Source organism: Daktulosphaira vitifoliae, unplaced genomic scaffold (assembly GCF_025091365.1).
Source record: "Daktulosphaira vitifoliae isolate Bord-2020 unplaced genomic scaffold, ASM2509136v1 Scaffold_1, whole genome shotgun sequence".
NCBI lineage: Eukaryota > Metazoa > Arthropoda > Insecta > Hemiptera > Phylloxeridae > Daktulosphaira > Daktulosphaira vitifoliae.
In genome coordinates this window covers 59,680,188-59,702,678 of record NW_026099572.1, presented here as the reverse complement: position 1 = coordinate 59,702,678, position 22,491 = coordinate 59,680,188, and the positions used below count along the sequence as shown (strand labels likewise).

Sequence of the window (22,491 nt, the reverse complement as noted above, 5' to 3'; positions counted from 1 at the left end):
CCCCCCCCGCTGATCGATGAGACAATCTGAATATCTTAAAAACTCTTATTTGATAGGTTGTAAACCCTTTGGAAGAGGGTATACTCGATTTGCTACTCTTTTATAAATTTGACCGTTACTTGTACGTAACGTGACTACACGAACAATTCCGTCACTGCCAGAGTGAACTTATTGAATACGTAGCATTGGCCATTGAAGAGGTGGTAGATGATCTTCACCCACCAATACTAGCATTCCAACTTGTAATGGGTTTGATCCTTTCCATCATTTATTTTTTTTCTGGAGCGTTTGCAAATATTCCTTTGACCATCGCTTCCAAAATTGTTGCATCATGAATTGTATATGTTTGTAGCGTCGTGTGGGACATTGTTGAGAGATGCTTGGCTCTGGTGGTAACAACAGTGATTCTCCTATTAAAAAATATGCTGGCGTAAGTGCGTTGTAATCATTTGGATCATTAGAAAGTTCCGTGATTGCCCGTGAATTTAGACAAGCTTCGATCTGAGTAAGTAATGTAGTCATTTCTTCAAATGTTAGAGTGGTTAATCCAATTACACGTTTCAAATGATATTTTGTTGATTTTACTGCTGCTTCCCAAAGTCCTCCGAAATTGGGTGCTCTAGGTGGAATGAACTTGCATTGAACGCCAATCTCTGCCATTTCGTCATATGGACTTCTACTTCTCTGACTTGCTAAAAATTGTTCCTGCAGTTCTCGTTTCGCTCCCTTAAAATTAGTTGCATTATCGCTGTGTATTTCTCGACAAATTCCTCTTCTAGATATAAATCTTCGAAGTGCAGCAACAAATTTTTTTGAAGATAAACCACTAACTAATTCTAAATGAATTGCTTTAGATGTAAAACAAACGAATAGTGCAACATAAGCCTTTTCCTTTTTAGTATTTCTTCCAAACCCAGACCGCACCATTATTGGTCCACAAAAATCGACACCTGTTAAAGCAAAAGCTCATTCTGGATTTACTCTTGTGCTGGGAAGCTGTCCTATTGATGGTTGAGAAATTACTGGTTTTATTTGAAAACATCGTCTGCAATTTCGCACAATTTTGTTCACTAGAATCTTTCCATTAAGTGGCCAAATTGTTTGTCGTAACTGGCTCAATAGCAGATGTGGTCCAGCATGTAACAACTTTTTGTGTTGAGCCTCAGCAATCATAATAGTTACTCGGTGATTTGATGAAAGTTATACTGGATGCCTTTGATTGAAATTGATGTTAGCATTATTTAGTCTACCACCTACTCTAAGAAGTTTTAATTCATCTAACCAAGGTGACAGTCCTCGAATTGAACTTCCTTTCTTCAAACCCAAACCCAACACGTTAAGTTAACAACTGAAATGTAGTTAACAATATATATTTCTTAATTTATCAGCTACTAATTATTATTAAGCATTATCCCTTATGACTTTATTTTTTGAAACGTCTAACTACATATTGAACTCTATTACATAAAAAATGATCTAAAAAAAAAAAAAGGTTGGGTTTAAATTACAATATTAAATTATTAAATATCAATTCCATACTAAATTTAAAAACTATAATTAGTATTTATTGATATATTATATTTTAAAATCAAAGAACTACTAATCAGTATATAATTAAAGAAATAAGAAGTGATGTTGCTTTTGGAATAATCCACCAATTTCCTACTTTAAAAAAAAAAAAATTTGGTTGGGAATTTTTTCTGTTATTCGCCAAAATTACTCCTTCGTTGACTAGAAAAAATCATTAAATAGAAAATTTTATGAGAATTAAAACAATGTTGTTTTTAAGATTAATATGAAGTCAGGAAATTTTATAATTACTATTTACAGTATATTTATCAGAAAAACTCATTATTTTTTTGCATTTTTATCTTAATAGAACACTTAAATAGAAATCATAATATCATTTCTAAGTAATTTTTGGTATTTAAAAAGATTCTACAATTGAAATATCCAGAACTGAATTAATTTTAATGATTTACTTTAACTAAAAAAAAAAATTTAATATTTTGAATCCCTATTGTGGGCAAATAAAGGGTTAGATTTATAAAAAAAAAAACCAAATGATAGATAAAGACATGCTATGATGTATGTTTCAGAGTGTTGGGTGGTTGATAAGAAAGTAGAGCAGAGAATGAGTGTAGCAGAGATGAGAATGCTTAGATGGATGAGTGGAGTAACTAGAGAAGATAGGATAAGAAATGAGCATATAATAGGGAGTATAGGTGTAGCGTCAATCGTGGATAAGATGAGTGAAAATAGACTTAGATGGTTTGGTCACGTTATGAGAAGAGAAGAATCGGAAGCAGTAAGAACAGTTGTAGAAATGAATGTTGAAGGATGAAGAGAAAAAAAGAGAAGGAAAGATGTTATTGAATGCAATATGAGGACAGCTGATGTGAGCGTAGATGATGCGGTAGATCGTGTCAAGTAGAAGTTTAGGATAAGGATGGCCGACCCAAGTAGTTGGGATAAGGCGAGGAAGAAGAAGAAGACTAGCTATGTAGTTACTTACCGGCACTGATTTACTAAATTTTACAAATTTAAATACATGGCCCCTTCTTAATAATATAACTTATTATAAATTATTTTAATAATTTCGAAATAAAAGGTCATTTAAAGATTAAAAAAATATCTATACAGTATGAACAACAAGGATTGGGATAATAAAAGGTCATCAACTATCGACAAAATTAAATTCCTCACAAATAATATTCTAGGCCCTAGAATCTAGGGGATCTCTTCTTTACATATCATGCTATTGGTATTTATAAAGAGAAAATAAAATTTTTTTTAAAGATTAAAAAAATATCTATACAGTATGAACAACAAGGATTGGGATAATAAAAGGTCATCAACTATCGACAAAATTTAATTCCTCACAAATAATATTCTAGGCCCTAGAATCTAGGGGATCTCTTCTTTACACATCATGCTATTGGTATTTATAAAGAGAAAATAAAAATTTTTTTAAAGATTAAAAAAATATCTATACAGTATGAACAACAAGGATTGAGCCTAATAAAAAAGTTCTTGAACCGGAAACAACTTAATATTTAAAACCCAAATCAGAATAGAAATTTAAATAAAATTTCTAAAAATTAGTGCTGAAATCAAATTAAAAACTTTAATAAAAATAGTTTAAAAAAAACTAAAAAAACACGATTTTAAAGCACATTGAGCTAAAAAGTTAAAAATTATTTTTAAAATAAGCTTAAAACAATAATGAACGAAAAATACTAGTATTATTGTAATAAAAGCGTGGGTGCTTTGTGCCATATTTTTCGTATATTGAGCGCCCGACGCTTTTATCACAATAATACTAGTATTTTTCGTTCATTATTGTTTTTAAGCTTATTTTAAAAATTATTTTTAGCTTTTTAGTTCGATGTACTTTAAAAGCGTGTTTTTTTAGTTTTTTTAAACTATATTTATTTGTAGAATAAATTCATTTTCGTTACATCTTATTATGTAATAGAACAAGGAAAAAACGCTTTTCTGGGAAAATTACTTAGAATGCTCGGATTTTCAAAATTTTTTTTTTCAACGAAAGTACTCGGTCACCAGACTCCGGGAAAATTATTGGCGAAGATCGGAAAACTTTTGCCGCTCGCCCGCGAGCGTTTTAAAATTTCCACCGTTTTCGACTTAAGACTTGAATTTCTCACCCGCTCAATGACATTCCTGAGATATGATAAAAAAATCAATTCAATCCGTTCAATTTTCACCGTTTTACGAGCATTTTTTTTTTTTAATGCGCCCGAGACGCCCGAAATTCTTGCGACACTTTACGACATGAAAACGATTTTTTTTACAATTCGCAATCATACCACGGCGTTCTGTACGTGCCGAGGAAGCGCCAAAAATCGGAAAATCCGAGATCCGACAAAAACTCTGGCCGCTACGAGCGTTTGAAATTCATCAAATTTTAACGGAAAATGACGATTTTTCTGTATGCTAATAATACACATGTACGCGTCCTATTATATCTTATTACATAATAGAACAAGGAAAAAAACGCTTTTCTGGAAAAATTACTTAGCGTGCTCGGATTTTCATATTTTTTTTTTTTTTAAGTCCACGCGCATGGTTTAATATGCGCAGTGATTCATTTCTGCTGATACGTTTATTATGAACCTTTGGTGTAATATGTATTTTTATTAGGACACTATTTTGCATTTGCACTATATTTTATCGAGGAATATTATATGTTATATATAAATTTCAAAACGGTTATAATTATATAAGTTTGTACTTTCATTATCAGAACAGTACATTATTTATAATCGTATTTTTCTCATATATGATGTATGAGTCCATGATTTTATTGTTTAAATTGGGATTCATCTATGACAACTATGCTGTCCCACGTTAAATCGCAGTTACCAATATTTTTATCAAAATTAAATTAACGTATAATAACCTGCTGAATTTTTTTTTAATTATAATAATTAGAATATTAATAATGTTGTGTATACCAGGGGTGTATTTAAATATTAAATATCCTTCTAAAATAATTTTTGAATAGGCTTAAAGGGAAAACCTCATTAACAAACGTCAACCTTATACCCAATACATTTTACTATATTCTCTTTTTAAATTTTCTTAATTTTAATAATAACATTTTTAATATATTTTTGTTACACTGATTCTGATGTAATATTTTTTCTGCAAAACACTTATCGTGCCCTGCGTAGCCGGGTACCCCTACCGGAATCAGTGGCCTATTTATGATGACGGCCCGAAGAGGCTTACGCGTCGAAGGCGCGTAAGGCTCGTAGGGCTCCGGGTCTGAGGCGGAGCCTAGTTTCTTAAATTATTATAAATTGACTTTTAACAAAGGATGGGCTTACCTAAAGTATGGTCTGGTTAGCTCAAGTGCGAATTGCATGGATCTAGTTTTCATTAAAATATATTTAAAGTTTAAAATAACTAAACATAAGGTCACGAATATTTTTTTTTTATAAGCTCCTTTTTATTGATGAATCTTGGATAGACACTACTGGTTTCTATACATAATAATTCTTATGAGAAAAACTTTAAACTTATGAAAAACTATTAAAAACCCTACAGGTAAACTCACATTGGTGTTTTGACATACATAAAATAGTAGGACTGATTTAGACAATTAATAAATAAAAATAACAAAAATTAATAGTATATTATTAATATATTTTTTTTATATATTTAATGAATCACTCTGTATGCTCAATGATAACATTAGAATAAAAATAATATTGAGTTTGGGTAAATATTATGCTTTGAACAATACAAGTTGATAATTGTTACAACTGAGGCTCAATTACTGATTAATACATAAATAAATCCTTACTAGATAAATGTTAATATATTAATTTATTTGTACTAAACATTAATTTGAATACTGAAACACGCTTATCATTTTAGGTTAAATTTACATATATATTTACGCCATAATAAAATAGCTTTATTATATAACTATTATTACATAACAAATAACTAACATGTTTCATTTTATAAAAGATAATTTTTTATACAATATTATGTTTTACTTACTGTGATTGATGTTTATCAACATGTTTATTGAGCATTCATTAAAATAATTACAATAAGTTAAATAATATGGTAATAATTAGTGGTTGGTAAACCTAAGTATTTCTTAAAATTTAAACATGCAAAAATTTTAGGGCATTCACGGAGTACTATATAATTTGTTTTAGTCTAATTAAGAAATTATGATGTCAAAATTTTAATTTTACATATTTGTAATACAAATAATTGTTTGGTTATCAAAAGTCATATCTTATCTATGCATTTAGCGACAGCCGGGTTTCATTTTAGTAACCTCAAAATATCCAACCAACCAATGAATATTATTCTTTAAGCGTGTTACATTTAATATTATTACTTATGACTTTGGAAGATTCTTTAATCCGTTGTTTTTAAAAAATACATTTTGATTTGTATCAAATATACACTTTGTTAATCAAATCATACTCGACCGAATTAAAGGAGGGTTGGCAACTTGAGTATAGCCCCTGTCTAATTTTTAGTGAAAATTGAGGCTGGTCAATCCGTACATATAATGACCCGGCTATACTTTGAGCAAGCTTCATTAAAAGCTAAATTAGCTTAGCTAATTTATAATAATTTAAGAAAAAATGAATTTTTATTCAATGAAAAAAAAAACTAAATATTTCATATTTAATTATTTTATAACAACCCTAGTTTAATAGCCTCTCTTTGTCTTCATAATCAAATACAAAATGGATTTTACTTTTGTAATTTATGTTAATAATTCAACTGAAAAAAAACCCAGCACAGTGGGGTCGTGGCATAGTTGGGTCCAGTACAAATGATATCTGACAGTGATTAAAATCACTATCATAAAAAACGCATCGATGCAAATCTGTAGATAGTGTTTAATTTAAAAAAAAGTAGCTCAAGTGAGAGCTGATAAAATAAATGATAGCTACAAAAAAAAACATAGTAAAATAATATTAATATGAATTTCTTCTCACGAGAGGAGACTACAGTAATGGGATCCTTGATATTTATTGAAGTTATTGAATCTAAATGAGATAAAAATCAAATGAATTAAACATTTTTTTCTAACTCAAAAAGAATTAAGAAAAAATTCAGTGCCACAGGCGTGAAAGACCCAAGTGTTACCGTCTCAGAAACTGTACACCCAGAGAAAAACCTCGATCTACATAATAAATTCATTGTTCAATTTGATAAATATATCATTACTATTAAACCTATGATATATTTATCAATATGATACTTTTCTTTCTTGTCTTGAACAATAATTATTTATAAGAATAATTATTTTGTTCGTATTAATAAAACATTATCATAAACCCTTGATAAAATTTCTCTATTAAAATTGATTGAGGTTTTTCTTTGGGTGTACGTTCCATTCGTCACTTAATAAAATTGAAAATTTAGCTAGTTCAAATTTTAAAGTTATTTTTCTCGAATTCAAAGAAACAAAAAAATTTAAATATGTTTAACTTTTTATACTATGTCAATTAGATTGATACAATATTTATGAAAATCAATGTAATCCCCTTATAATAAAATAAAATACAAAACCAAGAATTTTAACAAAAAGATAGCAAATTTTTGAATACAGTAGCTATTTTCACCATGAAGACAAAATAAAGTCCGAAATTTTTTTTTTTAATATTTAAGTATATTACTCACATAAGCTTTAGTTTAAGATATAAATAAAAGTGACAGTATTTCCGGAACACTTTCAAAAGTTAAGTTGAAGAAGTTGTCATTTTGAATCCTTCCCTGTAGGCAGGTAAAGGATCAAATTTATAAAATAAAAATACATCAAATGGTAAATAAAGACATTATGCATCTATAAAAAAAAAATTATATTGATTTGTTCATTTCTGTAAAAGTTATGGCAGTTTTCAGTAAAAAAAATTGAAAAAATGTCGAAAATTTGTAATGTTTTTGGAGATTTCCCAATTTTTGAGGGTAATGTCTTCAAAGATACGATTTGTGATCTTTTGACTTATCGTTGAATAAAATCGGTTTGGTGAGAGCTGAGAAAAAGTGGTAACAGACACAAAAAAAAAAAAACATCATAGTAAAATTAATACCTTCTCAGCTTCGCATCGAAGCTAAAATATAATAATAATTAATATTTTTAAACCTTTAAATAATTTAATACACTTGTCATGTGAGTAATTTTTTTATAAAATGATTTTTGATCAAACATTGTTTCATAAATATCTTTTATTAGATATTGTATTAGATTAAAATAGTTCCAGTGTCAATTTTTTTTTAAAAATACATTTCCTAGTAAAAAATTTATATATTTACACAAAGAAAAAATATTTTTACAATAAAAGATACATCAAGTTGTTGCATTAAGAGAAAAAACAAAAACGATTAATACTAAATAATACATATATCATTTATCACAACAATGAATATTTTTTAACATTTACATGCCAATGTTTAACATCTTTATTTTGTAAATTTTTAATGATTTTTGAAAAATATAAAAACCACAATATTCCAAGTATTGTACACAATATTGCTTCTACATAAAATCCATCAATTTTAATCTCACATTTGCCATTATTTGATTCACAAGCCTGAAAAACATCTTTATTATTAAAAAATAAAAGATTATAAAACATATAAAACTTTATGCATTTTTTTTAACAACAATATATATATTATTTATTATATCATAATATAATTTATATTATATTTATTAAATAACTTACACTATTTTCAGAACTAGTAGAACATGTATTCATACTGTCAGTAGAACATTGTTTAAATGTCAAAAAATCAGTCATCCATAAAGCAGCAGTATTTGCCCATGCTGTTCCTAAGTTAGTTAACGTGTTTAATAATGTCATATTGGTACCACCAATTTTAGGATCACTTATTCGAGCAAAGAAAGCCATTACTGACACAAACATTGAATATAATGTCAACTATAAAAAATGTATAAACTTAATAGAAAATGTTGATTATATTAATAGTAAAAGTTATCTAATTACCTGATGTAAGAAAAATGAAATCATTACTAACATATAATAAAACATAGATACATGACCACTGTTATTTATGAATGATGGTGTAAAATGAACTAAAATGGTAATGATTACACCAATTGTCAACCTAAAAAGATACTATTAAATAAAATTAAAAAAAAATTATTGCATAAATACTAAGTACCTATATGGAATAGATTTTAAATAAACATTCATTGGCTTAGATCCAGATGTATACTTGGAAATTAATACAGGTAGAATAATTTGCAAAGGAATTATGAGTAAACCAATCATTGCTAAATCATCTTTGGGAACACCTTTATCTATTATTTTTAAACTGGAAACTGCATCCACTGCACTAAACCCTACCTGTAAAGTAATAAAAAGAGGATTTAATTGTAAAACTTTTTAAAAATATACAATAAGTTAAAAAATATATATTATTTTTTTAATTTTTACTTTTGCAGTCAATAAAATTATTGACAAACTTTTAACACTCGGTAATCTCATAATATCACCAAGTAGTTTATATGTTTGAACAATATTTAAATGATGATGATCTGCTTCGACAGACTGATCTTTTTCATGTTTGAAAATTGCTACAAGTGTTGTTGCAAATAAAAATACAAAACCCCAAAAATAGAGGAAACCTACAAAAAAATTAATAGTATTTTATTAACTTAGTATTAGTCAGAAAATATAAAGACATATTTATTTATTATTTACATAATTTTGTACATAAAATGCATTGAAATAATAAATATATTATAATAATAAATTATTATTATTTATTACCTTGCAAAGTTAAGAGGCCTTCAGGACTTTCAATAGCTCGCAACCATTTATTACAAAATGAAGCAGACTCTAAAGTAATAAATACAACATAACCAAGGAATACACCTAAAGTTTGACCAACACTATTACACGTTGACGCATACCCTACATTTTCTCTGAAAAATAATATAATTTTATAATGCATTTGATATTACAAACTAAGAATAGACTTCAAGCCTAGATTTTTCACTTGACAGACCGAAAATTTTAATATTTCATTAAATTTAGGAAATATTTTTGCCAAAATAAATGTATAATTGCCAATGTAATCATGTTTGATTATCTATTTAATGTTTAGCAGCAACAAGAGCAAAGCTTTGGCAAACTTTGAAAATACTAACTTCCAGTAAAGATAGACCTCTATTCTATACCATTTTATATAGGGATAAATACAAGGATGGATAGGGAGCCTAGCTCCCTAGAAATTTGGTAAAATTATAAGTAATTATTTTTTGGACAGAGGAAAATTAAATTTAACTCCCCTAATATAATTGACCACCCTATATCTATGATAAATAATATCAAGACAATTATTGTCCAATACGGTAATAAAACATAGATAGGTTGACTTTAAAAGTGCAAAGCTCTAAAAATAATTAAATACAGTTCTCATGACAACATTGCACTAAAAATTAATAATATTTATACAATATAATATATTGCACAAATAACTTTATGTAAGCTATTAGAATAATACCAACTTTCTTAACATTGTTAAGGCCCATCCATCAACAGCAATATCTTGAGTAGCAGCAAGAAAATTCAAACAAAAAAACATCAGTGTTAAAAACATTGTGTTTGGATCTTCAGTTAAAATTAGCCATTCATTTATATTCATTCCCAAAAATAACAAAAATAGACCTTAAAAGACAAAATAAATATTAGTTAACATTTAATGCTAACAGATTAATTTAAAATAACTTGCCAATTAAATATTGTACAGGTACCAACCAAGTCTTTCTTCTACCAAACTTTGCACAAAATATGGAATCCACAATCGGTGCCCATAATAGTTTTAGACTAAATGGCCATGTAGAAAAACTAAACTCGGCCTGAAAATTAATTTACATTACTATGATTAATTATGTTTATATGATAAATCTTTTAGTCAAAATCATATTTTCTCAAAAGAGATGGTGTGACTGGATCAGGTTTAAAACTTGGTTACAGTTGTTTCTTTAATCTGGTCAAGAGATTAGCTTAGTAATTAGTTACTAACTCTCTTTCTAATAATACACTCGCTGCTATCTCAGAATATACACATTTGATTAAGAAACCTTTTATAGAAAAGGTTACTATGATTATCACTGACCATTTGAAAAATAAAATATATTTATTGAATTTATACCTGTTCTTTATATGTAATATGTTTTTTCTGCATCATTATTGGTATAGCTGCTGATAGCCCAAGTGGAACACCTTGTAGTGTGTAAAGGAACATTAAAATTGTTATATTACAGCGATCACCAACAATACTTTGTTTAATTTTAGTTGTTTTGGAATCTGTTTTCTTAGCTATCGCTACAGAATTATCTGTATTCTTCTCTAAAGCCATTGATGATCTAGATTTTACTTTGGTCATTATCAAGAAATGAAAACACTAAATTGATTTACAAAGAAAAAATAAATCATAAGTATTTATATTATTTTTTAAAAATAACATAAGATTTCAAAAAACACAAGCCTTTTTGAAATAGTAATTTACTTTCTCAAATGAAAAATAATTAGATCTACATATTAATTAATAACAACTTAATATTAAAATAAATTATATCACAATTTTTTTCATGAAATTTTTGAATTTTTCAAATAAGTTTAATTTCATAATCATTAGATGAAAATTAACACGTAAGACAAATCCCGGTTGATAATCATTTTATTTGCGCGTGCGTACAAAATATATTTTAATTCAAAATTATGTTATCAAATTTAAATGATATGAAAACATTTATTTTGTGTCTTCAGGTTTATATTATCAAATTATATTTTACAATATATTCGTACATTTTATAGATTATGTTTATATTTTTTATTGCTATGTTATTTACATTGAATGAGAAATTGATGTGTAGACTTCATATTTAAACAAATTTATTCGACTATGTCTTGCTATGTGACTCATTCTCGTGAATGTAACGTAGTTATATCTTCAGCTGAAACAGATACTCATCATGTAACTTACTATAACATTACTGTAAATGTAGGTGAAGTAACGTGGAGTATTAAAAAGAGATATAATGAATTTTTAGAACTTCATAACAAGTTAGTGAGTGATCATACAGTAACTAAGGATATACTACCTGGGAAAAAGATAATTGGTAATAAAGACCCAAACTTTATTGAAAGACGTCGAGTAGGCTTAGAAATTTATTTGCAAACTGTTCTCTCATTTTTGCAAAAGTCTATGCCAGAAGAATTATTTAATTTTTTGGAATTTGATAAGTATGATGTTTTATTAATAGTAAAAAAACTAGCTGTAGAATTCTTTAACTTTGGTGACAAATATTTGGCAAATGAATGTAGTTTCAATTTTAATGTTCTGCAATTATATGCTATAAGTGAAAGATTAAAGTTACCATGCCCAGATAGTGAAAACAATGAACTAAATTTTAGTCATGTTTTAGATTTTTGTTCTCGATTAAAAAGCATGACTATCAAAGGAGGTTATTATTATGTGAATACTAGTAATATTATTTATAATAATTTAAATTATGAATTATCATCTTTTAAGAATATTATTAATCTAGAGTGTTTTAATGTAGCTCCAAATATGATTTATAATATTAAACCATTACGTCAAACAGTACGTAAATTATCTGTTTATAATTCAAAATTAAAAACTCCAGAAGATATTTTGCTATGTGATAATGTTCATAAAGAATGGTCATCTGATATGGATCAAAATATGATTTGGCATGAAATTAAATCTGTAGACTTTAGTTGGAATGAAATTGAAACTCTTAGAAGTCTCACTGTTTTAACTCCTAATGTCAAAACAATAAATTTTAATGGTAATCTTATAAATACATTTGATGATCTTACAGTTCTTACTAATTTAAGTCATTTATTTCTTTCTAACAACAATATTATCGACGTTTTTGACTTACATACAAGATTAGGAAATGTGGTTTGTCTTGATTTGTCTTCAAATAAAATAAGTAAATTAATTGCATTTTCGAAATTATATTCATTAGAGATGTTAGACCTAGGATCAAATATTGTTGATGATATAAGTGAAGTTTCTCATCTTTCTGCTTTACAAAATATGAATTATCTAGTACTATCTGGAAATCCAGTATCTACTATAATTGATTACAGAATCAAAATTATAGGAACACTAAACAAAAGAACATCAGATTTTTGTTTAGATAATGAAAGACCTACTCAAAAAGAATTAGATACTGTGGCTGTTATGCATGCATTAAGACTAGCCAGAGAAGGTAAAACATTATTTGATAGATAATTAGGGTATATTTCCAATAAATATGCAATAAATGTATTCAAATTCTAAAATCGATTTTATACTGTTACAATACAACATATTTTGTACAATTTTTAATCTTACTGTTATATTATTTTTATTTTCTTTGATGTATTAAACTATAACTGACTTGTTTATATTACTAAGTTATTGTTATCACTTTTCTTTATATATATGTAATTCATTACTACTACAATATTATACTTAATTTTTGTTATAAAATAAAATATTTATTTTTTTATTTATTTACATTTTTTTTTCTATTTTTTTACATAGTTAATGAACAAAATACCCTAGCAAATTAATTTTTTTATTTATTAAAGTAATATTAAGTTGGTTTAAATACTTAACAACAAACTTGTGCACCAAATTTTGTGTTTTTATATTAATACATTTAACTCAAAAATCTATAATATTAATTATTTTCTTAATACTTCTTGTGTTTACATATTTTATCATAAATAAAAAGACATGATAGAACCGGTAGAGGAAACACTCAAAACCCCATAAACTTAACTTATTTTGAATTTTACTAGCCAGTAAAGATATGTTTTAATTAAAAATGAAATTATTTTTTTCTCGTCTCTTTTTGATGGAAGCAAAATGGATAAAATTTGTAATCTTTTGACTTATTGTTGAGCAAAATCAATCCAGTATAAATTGATAAATTTAAACTAATGACACAAAAAAGAGCAAAATCATTACATACCATAGCGAAAAGTCTATTTATATCGTTCTTCAATTAAATCACGAAAAATTTATCAAGTCGTATTTAGTATATTTTTAGACTTTGACTATTTTATTAATCAAGAGGTCTCATTGTACCAATTTTTTAACCTATTTTAAATAGCTTGTTTTATTTTAAAAATCCTTTCAGTTTATTCCTATATGTTCAAAAATAATATAGAAGATACAGGTAATACTGCCTCTTAAGGTAATTTGACTACAAAATCTGTAATAAATGACGTAGAAAAATGAATTGTATTTTGAGACATAAACTAACTCATTTCCTTTTAGTTTTTATTCGCCGAGAGAAATTATGAAATATGAAATGACTAGTGGTTTTTCAATAAACAATTTTAAGTGGAATTAGATGTAATCCCGCATAGGAGGGTAATTCCATTTTTTTCTGACTACTTGTTATTTAAATAAAATTATTTTTAAAAAGTTTTTATTTGATACATTGGCTCACTTTTTTCTAATTTGTTATTAAATAAAGGATGACTTAACAAGATTTCATCGCTAGTGTTATTGCTCGATTTTTTTATTTAGGGATAGGTGCGTTTTAGAATTTTTTTTAAAAGGAGACTAAACATTTTTTTTTCATTATTTATAAAAAATATTATTTTTAAGACATATTTATTCAGTTTGTTCGACATCCCTTTGAAAATATTATTTTAGATCAAAATTTGATTATTTCACGGAAGGGATCACATTCCGCAAACTCCATATAAATACGGCCATGTCGGGGAATGTTTCACTGTTGTTATTAAACCTATTTTTATTTAATATCGCTATATATGTTTACTAAAAAAATTAGAAAATTTCAACGATCTAAAAATTTGATCTATTAGAATTTTTTTATTTTAGATGGTTTTTATTTTAACGTTCTTTCAACATAAAAATTTTATTAATTCATTTTTTTTTGTCTTGTAAAGGTAATTGAAAAAAATTAATTAAATCTGGCAACACTGTTTTCGTATCATCAAGACTTCATATTATCAATAAATTAGCACACAAGCCGCGTTTGTTTTTAATATTGCGTTGAAATTTTTAGAAGCGGCTGCAGGCTAATTTATTCAAAATATAGAAGTAAACTAAAATTATTCTAGATAATAAAATATTGTCTAAATGAATTCGTTACTCAATTAATTTGAAAATAATCATAAAGAATGGCTGCAGGACCTATTGCTGAAAGAAATCAAGGTAAGTTTTTAATATAATTAATAATTAAATTGACAATATATAATCGACGAGAGGTCTAATCATGATATAATAGTTCAATATTCTGATTAGAATTTTTAAATAATTTAATTGTGTTTTAACATAGTGGATTCTATGTAAATTTTATTAAGTTTATAATAAGAATTGATCACTTGTGGCTAGTCATTTAATATTAAAAAAATATTTAAAATTTTTTACTATGTTATTTAAGGTAAAAAATAAATTTTTGAGCCTTTTAATAATCTTATTAATATTACTAAAAATAATACAATGTATTATTTATAATTTATTTAATGCTATTACTATTTTAATGTTTTTGTTTATTGTTATTATAATTTATCATCCATTAAACCCATATTTTTTAAAATTAACAATATTAGAAGAATTTTTTTATAATTTTATCATTTATAATATAATAATAATTATATTCTATAATTAAATCTAAATAAATTTTAATTAATAAATGTAGATGCAACTATTTATGTTGGTGGTCTTGATGAAAAAGTCTCGGACACACTTATGTGGGAATTATTTGTGCAAGCTGGACCAGTTGGTAAGTTGATATAATTTATGCAATCATGTATTTTTTTTTAAATATTATTTTGGAAATTACAATTTTAGTTAATGTGCATATGCCAAAGGATAGAGTGACTCAGTCCCACCAAGGATATGGTTTTGTAGAATTTCTTGCAGAAGATGATGCTGACTATGCTATAAAAATAATGAATATGATAAAACTATATGGTAAACCAATACGTGTTAACAAGGTATTACAAATTGAAATGTATCTTATTAAAATTATATTGTAATTGTATTATAAAAATTATCTCTCAAATTATAATTGTTCTATAGTCATTATATTTTTATTGTGCTTCAATATTTAATCAAAAAGAATTCTTTAATAAAAATATTTTAATAAATGTTATGTTTTATTTAAGGCTTCAGCTCATCAAAAGAATTTGGATGTTGGTGCAAATGTATTTATTGGTAATCTAGACTCAGAAGTTGATGAAAAATTACTGTATGATACATTTTCAGCTTTTGGAGTAATTTTACAAACACCTAAGGTAATTAATTATGAAAAATTCTCATAAATATACAAACCATTAATTTTAAATACTATAAAATATTAATTATTGTAGATAATGAGAGATCCTGATACAGGAAATTCTAAAGGTTTTGCATTCATAAATTACGCTAGTTTTGAAGCATCGGATGCTGCAATAGAAGCAATGAATGGTCAACATTTATGTAACAGAGCTGTATCTATTTCTTATGCATTCAAAAAAGATGTTAAGGGAGAACGCCATGGATCAGCTGCTGAAAGATTACTTGCTGCTCAAAATCCTCTTAGTCAAGCTGATCGTCCTCATCAGTTGTTTGCTGATGCACCACCTACTCAAATACCTATGATGCATCAAATGCCTGTTCCTCCTCCACCTATTATGCAACAACAAATGCAAGTACCTATGACAATGATGACTCAACACCAAATGGCTCCACCACCACGTATAATGCCATGGCAAAATCAGCAACCTCCACCACCACAACCTCCTACATATCAACCTCCACCTCCTCCTCCTCCACCAAATTTCAACAATTTTGCTCCTCCTCCAGGTTTTCATGGGGGATTTGTTCCACCTCCTCCGCCACCACCATCTCAACAAGGACAGATGCCTCCTCCTCCATTACCACCTTCACATCCTGCAATGCCTCCTCCACCTCATATGCAAAATCACATGATGCCACCACCACCTCCTCCTATGACAATGGGCAGTGGACCACCAATGCCACCACCTCCTCCCATGCAACCAAACAATATGATGCCTATGAATTGGAAACCAAGTATTCCACCACCTCCTCCACCAGCTCCTATGTAATTTTAAATTGTATGTTTATTTTAAAAAACTATATGTAATGAAACAATAAGTATATTTTCAATATCAACATTTATTATATCAGAATTGGACAAAATAAATATAACAGCAATTAAAATTTTTAACAATCATGCTCATTTGTCTAATTCAGATAAAAAATAATAAAAAATATAAGCTATACAATAAAGAAACAAAAATACTTTGTATTATTAAATTTTCAAAATCAAATAGATACATGAACTTTACGAGTTTGTTTTGTTAAAAGTAGTGAGGCTGGAGTTTGAAGCAAATCTTGTAAAGTTTCTAAGAAATCTGAAGCAGCGGATTCACTTATAGCACGAGAATCATATGATAATGTTGCTGTCATAATTGATTGGGGTTTTCCATTCAAAGCTTTAAGGCACACATGATTAATATTTAAAAGTAATAATATAACAAAATAAGTACCTATAACAGGACGTCCACTTCCAATAGCTAATATACCGCATTGTGGTGGGTTTATTATTGCACTAAATTCAGAAATATTAAACATTCCTAGGTTGGAAATACTAAAAAGATGTATAAAGAAGTTATTTTAATGGTTTGAAAAAGATAAAATTTGTATATAAAGCAAAATTTACGTGAAACTGCCTCCTTGGAATTCATGAAGTTGTAATTTTCCTTTACGAGCCCTTCCTGCCAATTCTTTAATTTCTGATGATATTTCATCTATCTCTTTGTTATTGGCATTAGTTATGATTGGAGTGATAAGCCCTGAATCAGTAGCAACTGCTACAGAGATATCAGCAGTTTGTTGCAAAACAACCTAAAGAAAATTAAATTATCATATGCAGTGCTCGAATTGGCCAAAAATAAGTAGGGGTGCTCAACTTAATTTGAAAACTGCGTCCCTAGCATTTTGAAGACCTTTTTTTTTTTTTACTCATTACTTTATTTAGTATTTATTAATAAATCATATTTCATTATCATACTAATATTTACAAAAAAAAAAAAAAAGGTGGTATTTTCCACCGTCCTCCCGTCACAATAAAAAAAAGTAGTTTGGGTGCGCAAAAAAATTTAAAAAAAAGTAGAGGAGCTACGTCCCCCTGCACACCCCCCCAATTCGAGCACTGATCATATGTTAAAAAATAAAATCAATATCGTGATAATTTAACTATTGATATAGTAACAATTCAGGTTTGTCCAGATTTAATAGTAAGTATTTTATTAAAATATTTAATCACCAATTTTTACTATTAATAATTTTTTTTGATTTTATCAATTAAAATTTTTAGGTATTAAAATATAATGATCATGAATATATACTATACAGGGTGTTCAGTAAGTCAGGAAACAGGTATCTATTGTTCTCATTGTTACAAACAATAGAAACCCGTTTCCTGACTTACTGAACACCCTGTATAACTAATACTATACTATAGGTCAATTACAGAAATAAATTTAAATAACAGGTATAATTTGACATTTTTCTTATGGGCTTAGTCCTTAAAATTCAAGCTTAGTCACCTTGATAATGTTTCTGTTTTACTTAAAACTTTGTTACTATTATCTTAATATTATTCTTTCTGTATTTTTTTGAACCTATTTTATACAGTGTTACTTTATATCATCATTTATTTAATTAGTAACTGTGCTTGTTATTAATAGTCATTGAAATATTTTCAAGCCAATAAAAATTAGCTTATTGGAAAATTTTTAGCTTCGATGCGAAGCTGAGAAGGTAATAATTTTACCATGATGTGTTTTTTTTTTTTATGTCGCCACTTTTTCTCAGCTCTCACTAGACAGATTTCTTTCAACAATACGTCAAAAGATCATAAATCGTATCTAGTTAAAGACATTACCCTTAAAAATTGAAAAATTTTCCTTGTTCCCCGTAAATGGGGGAAATATCCAAAAAAATTACAAATTTAAAAATCGGTAATTTTGTCATTTTTTTTACTTTTTTTTCTTAAAACTTCCATAACTTTTTCAAAAATAAACAAATCAACATAATATTTTTTTATATTGAAACCTTAGGTAATTTCCTTTTGTTTGATATCATTTTTTTTGAAAATCTAACACTTATTCTGCTCACAAAGGGGATTTAAAAAAGCAACTTTTTTACAAAAACTAACTTTTTCAACTTAACTTTTGAAAGTGTTCTGGAAATATTGCGTTCTTTAAACATTTATAAAATTAACGCTTATTTTATGTATTATAAAATAAAAAAAAAAATTTGTTCCGACGACCTATTTTCTATGCACAAATGGCTATCATATTCAAAAATATGCTATTTTTGTATTAAAATTCTAGGTTTTGTATTTTATTTTATTTTAAAATATCTTATTAGGAGAATATATTGAATTTCATGAATATTATATAATTTAATTGACATAGAATAAAGTTCATAAGACAAAAGATATCATTATACTTGATCCAACTAGAATATACTTGAACAAATTTTTTTTACATAACTTTTTTGTTTATTATCTATTAAAAATGATTGCAACTTTTAACAAAGCTGAAATTTATCTTTAATTATACCTATTTATGAAATGTGAAACACATGAATTTGAAATAGAAATAGAGTTTAGATTTCACTAAATAATTTTCTAATACTACTTTATTTAATTAAATTATATATTTATGCCTCAAATCTTGTGAAATATATAGGATTAAAAATAAAAATAGTTTTATAATAACCAAGATAATTATTTAATATAATATGTACTATATATACATTACTTGATTATTAATATAATGACAGTTGACTAAAGGACATTTCTTTAAGGCAATAGCAACAGCTTTAATTATAAAGTCATTTACAGAAACACTAATCCCAGCATATTTAAGTTGCTTGCGAAGTCCTAGCAGTAAATCAATATTGCTCTCAACAGTTGCATAAGCATGAGGTATTTTGGTCTAAAGTTAGAAAACATATTTATTTTTATAAAACAAAATAAAAATAAATGAATGTATGTACTTTTGACTCAGTCAACCGTTTAGCAATAGTCATTCTCATAGGTGTTAATGGAATGTCAGTAAAACCTGTTCCTTTAGGCGGTCTTACCATTGTTATGGATCCTGATGTTTTTGATGGAGTTTCTCCAGGTAGAGGTACTAAAATTTAATTAAGGAAAAAAGCAGTTATATTATGGTTTGAGCTTTTTCATTTTAGTTAAACAATGAATATTACCCAAGTTAGGAGGTTTTATTGACAAATTATTTTGTGCAATATAATACAATACATCGCCTTTAAGAAGTTTTCCTTGTTTTCCAGATCCTTGAATTTTAGTACCATCAATAGCATATAACTCTAAAATTGATCTAACTGCTGGACTATAACCAGAACTACAAATAAAAGTCATTAAAATATTTACTTTATTTAAATAGAATATAATAAATTAAAATTTACTAAGAATGTCTTGTGACTGGCCCTGAAAATGGTTTAGTATCAATATGTGTTTGAGATTCTTTCTTCAATTCTGATGAAATAGATTTCTTTTTTCCAGGAACTTGAACATCAGCCCAATCTTCTCCTTCTGATACCATAAGTCCAATTAAATCACCAACTTTTACATCTTTGGTATCATCACCCATCTAAAAGAGAAAAAATAAACAAATCTATTAAGCTTTTTGAACTGTCAGAAAAATATCACCTTTTCTCGAAAAAGGCATTTTGAGATAAAAAAAACTTATTACATAAAAATTACAGACTAAATTCTTCAATTTTACCAAAATTAAAAAAATTATAAATATAAACTTGTAGCATTCTAGTTCTGACATTGAAGTGTGATAAAAACAGAAAATATACATTTAATTTAAATATTTTCAAGTTATCATAAAAAAAATATAAAAGGTTACAATTAAATTCTTTAGAATTATTGAATATTTTTCAAATATTACCAATATTTTAGCTAATATTCCTTCTTCTTCAGTTTCAAAAGACATAACTGCTTTGTCTGTTTGAATATCACATAAAACATCTCCTGGTGCTACTTTATCGCCAGCTTTTTTGTACCATTTGATAATTGTACCTTCTGACATGGTTGGAGATAAGGATGGCATTCGTATTTCAGTTCCAGGTGCTTAAAAATAATATTACCTACAGTAAATAAAAATTTTGAAAATTTGTATTTATTACTATTCCCTCCAGATGATTGGCTTGATTCATCTACCTCTTCAATTGTACTGGCAATAACTTCATTACTATTTGAATCAGGCATTTCGACATTTTTCCAATCTTCACCCTCAGATACCATAAGTGCAATTAATGAACCTACTTTAATTTCTTTAGCATCACTTGGAACCTTAAACAAAATTAAACATTTTTTTCCTAGGATATTATATTATAGATTATAATATTTGAATTGGTTTCAGAGAAAAGACCATAAAACAACATTTAACAAAATTAATTTATTTTTATGTAATTTTCAATATTTTATATTTATAATATTTTTCACATAAAAATATATTTGTAATGCTATTTTTTATTAGGAGATACTACTTTTTCATAGTTGCGTTTATAAATGAATTTTAAAGAGGAGAATGAAAATTATAACTGAAAAACCATAAGGTAATAGAAAGCCCATTAATAACCCATTGGCACACATTTGGATATATTAGGAAGCCCTAAATACTCTTAAAAAGCCTTTTTATTTATTTATTTTTGTAGGAAATGCGTATAATGAACCTATAGGTATGAGTACATGAGCAGTTCTTATCCACCTCTCTAACAACTAAAACTATTTATTATTTTACTAATATTGCAATTGTTTCTAAGCAAAAAATTAAATTATGGTTATAAACCAAAATTTTATTAGACCCAAAATTTAATCTGAATGTGCACATATAACTCACCTCAATATTTTAAAAATTAAGTACACATTTTAAAAGAAATGTATTTTTTTTTTTTATTAATATTGTGTATGTTTGTATAAGAGTAACTTATAGAATGCTAAATACTCTTATATTCTCATAATACTTCTAATACTTTAACATTATTAAAAAGGACTGACCAAAAAGAAGAGTGAACCACCAGAGTCATTGAAAATACTGCTTTCATAAAAATTCTTCTTCTAGATAAATATATAGTAGAATTTATTATACAGGATTAATATAAATGTATTTTTTAATACACAAGTATTTATTCCAAACCTACATACATGATAAAAATCATGTAAGGACCAGAACATTTCTATCTAAATAAAAATATTCTAAAAGAAAAACTATATTTATACTTATTCCATTTGTTTATGTTTACCACAATTCACTATTATTTAAAAATTATAAAACTATTTTTTGTAAAAATAATATTTTTGTAATAAGTTAATAAAACATACTAAAATTTTTGCCAGTATCCCTTCTTCTTCGGTCTCAAAGGACATAATAGCCTTATCAGTTTGAATTTCACACAGAACATCACCTGCAGCAATAGTATCTCCTTCTTTTTTCAACCACTTTACAATATTACCCTCAGTCATAGTGGGAGACAGAGATGGCATTTTGATTTCTTGACCTTTTACTAAAATACAGATACATTTAAATATTTTACTAAATATTAAAAAACAATTAATTTAAAGGTACCATATAGAAATGAAGAGATGTGGATAGAAGCTCTCTCTAGTTTAATTGAATAGTGTGTGGTTTTCTTTATAAAATGCTTAGATAATCCACCTTTCATAACTGATCGTAAAAGTAAGGTAGTCATTTCAAAGTTACTTATTAAAAATATTAACCGAGTAACTATAAACTATTAAATACTAAATATGTACAAAAAATATATGAATTCAATTATTGAATTCAAAAATTCGATTTTTTTTCTAACTTTGACATTGAAGAGTACACACATAAAGTTCAA

General features: G+C 26.8%; 5 protein-coding genes across 7 annotated transcripts in view; 2 read left to right on the top strand and 3 right to left on the bottom strand.

The window, feature by feature from the left end:
• The window catches only part of LOC126894630 (acetyl-coenzyme A transporter 1-like), a 30,627-nt gene extending 24,880 nt beyond the window's left edge, over positions 1 to 5,747 (bottom strand). For both annotated transcript variants that reach the window (XM_050665774.1, XM_050665776.1), the window contains exon 1: positions 5,536 to 5,747. The gene's annotated coding sequence lies outside the window, so the exon portion shown is untranslated. The remainder of the gene's footprint in view (positions 1 to 5,535) is intronic.
• Positions 5,748 to 7,728: 1,981 nt separating this feature from the next.
• LOC126894628 (acetyl-coenzyme A transporter 1-like) lies at positions 7,729 to 11,143 on the bottom strand. 2 transcript variants are annotated; one of them, XM_050665770.1, is made up of 9 exons: positions 10,693 to 11,140; positions 10,270 to 10,396; positions 10,046 to 10,205; positions 9,306 to 9,460; positions 8,970 to 9,160; positions 8,695 to 8,879; positions 8,517 to 8,637; positions 8,235 to 8,450; positions 7,729 to 8,099 (listed from the first exon to the last, which is right to left on the bottom strand). In XM_050665770.1, the coding sequence occupies exons 1-9, from the start codon at positions 10,924 to 10,926 to the stop codon at positions 7,920 to 7,922; spliced, it is 1,569 nt and encodes a 522-aa protein (XP_050521727.1). In that variant the 5' UTR covers positions 10,927 to 11,140; the 3' UTR covers positions 7,729 to 7,919. The 2 variants fall into 2 exon arrangements, with proteins under 2 accessions (XP_050521727.1, XP_050521728.1); XM_050665771.1 differs by having other exon boundaries at positions 7,917 to 8,110; positions 10,693 to 11,143.
• A 142-nt stretch (positions 11,144 to 11,285) lies between these two features.
• Positions 11,286 to 13,023, top strand: LOC126894632 (nischarin). Its single transcript, XM_050665780.1, has one exon. The coding sequence runs from the start codon at positions 11,446 to 11,448 to the stop codon at positions 12,805 to 12,807; it is 1,362 nt and encodes a 453-aa protein (XP_050521737.1). The 5' UTR covers positions 11,286 to 11,445; the 3' UTR covers positions 12,808 to 13,023.
• A 1,543-nt stretch (positions 13,024 to 14,566) lies between these two features.
• On the top strand, positions 14,567 to 16,774 carry LOC126894634 (splicing factor 3B subunit 4). The gene is made up of 5 exons (XM_050665784.1): positions 14,567 to 14,751; positions 15,239 to 15,322; positions 15,391 to 15,536; positions 15,708 to 15,836; positions 15,912 to 16,774. The coding sequence occupies exons 1-5, from the start codon at positions 14,718 to 14,720 to the stop codon at positions 16,647 to 16,649; spliced, it is 1,131 nt and encodes a 376-aa protein (XP_050521741.1). The 5' UTR covers positions 14,567 to 14,717; the 3' UTR covers positions 16,650 to 16,774.
• LOC126894626 (dihydrolipoyllysine-residue acetyltransferase component of pyruvate dehydrogenase complex-like) lies at positions 16,700 to 22,491 on the bottom strand. Its single transcript, XM_050665765.1, has 11 exons — positions 22,218 to 22,491; positions 21,974 to 22,155; positions 20,776 to 20,941; positions 20,538 to 20,719; positions 20,047 to 20,231; positions 19,828 to 19,982; positions 19,615 to 19,751; positions 19,377 to 19,553; positions 17,267 to 17,451; positions 17,094 to 17,194; positions 16,700 to 17,039 (listed from the first exon to the last, which is right to left on the bottom strand). The coding sequence occupies exons 1-11, from the start codon at positions 22,339 to 22,341 to the stop codon at positions 16,870 to 16,872; spliced, it is 1,764 nt and encodes a 587-aa protein (XP_050521722.1). The 5' UTR covers positions 22,342 to 22,491; the 3' UTR covers positions 16,700 to 16,869.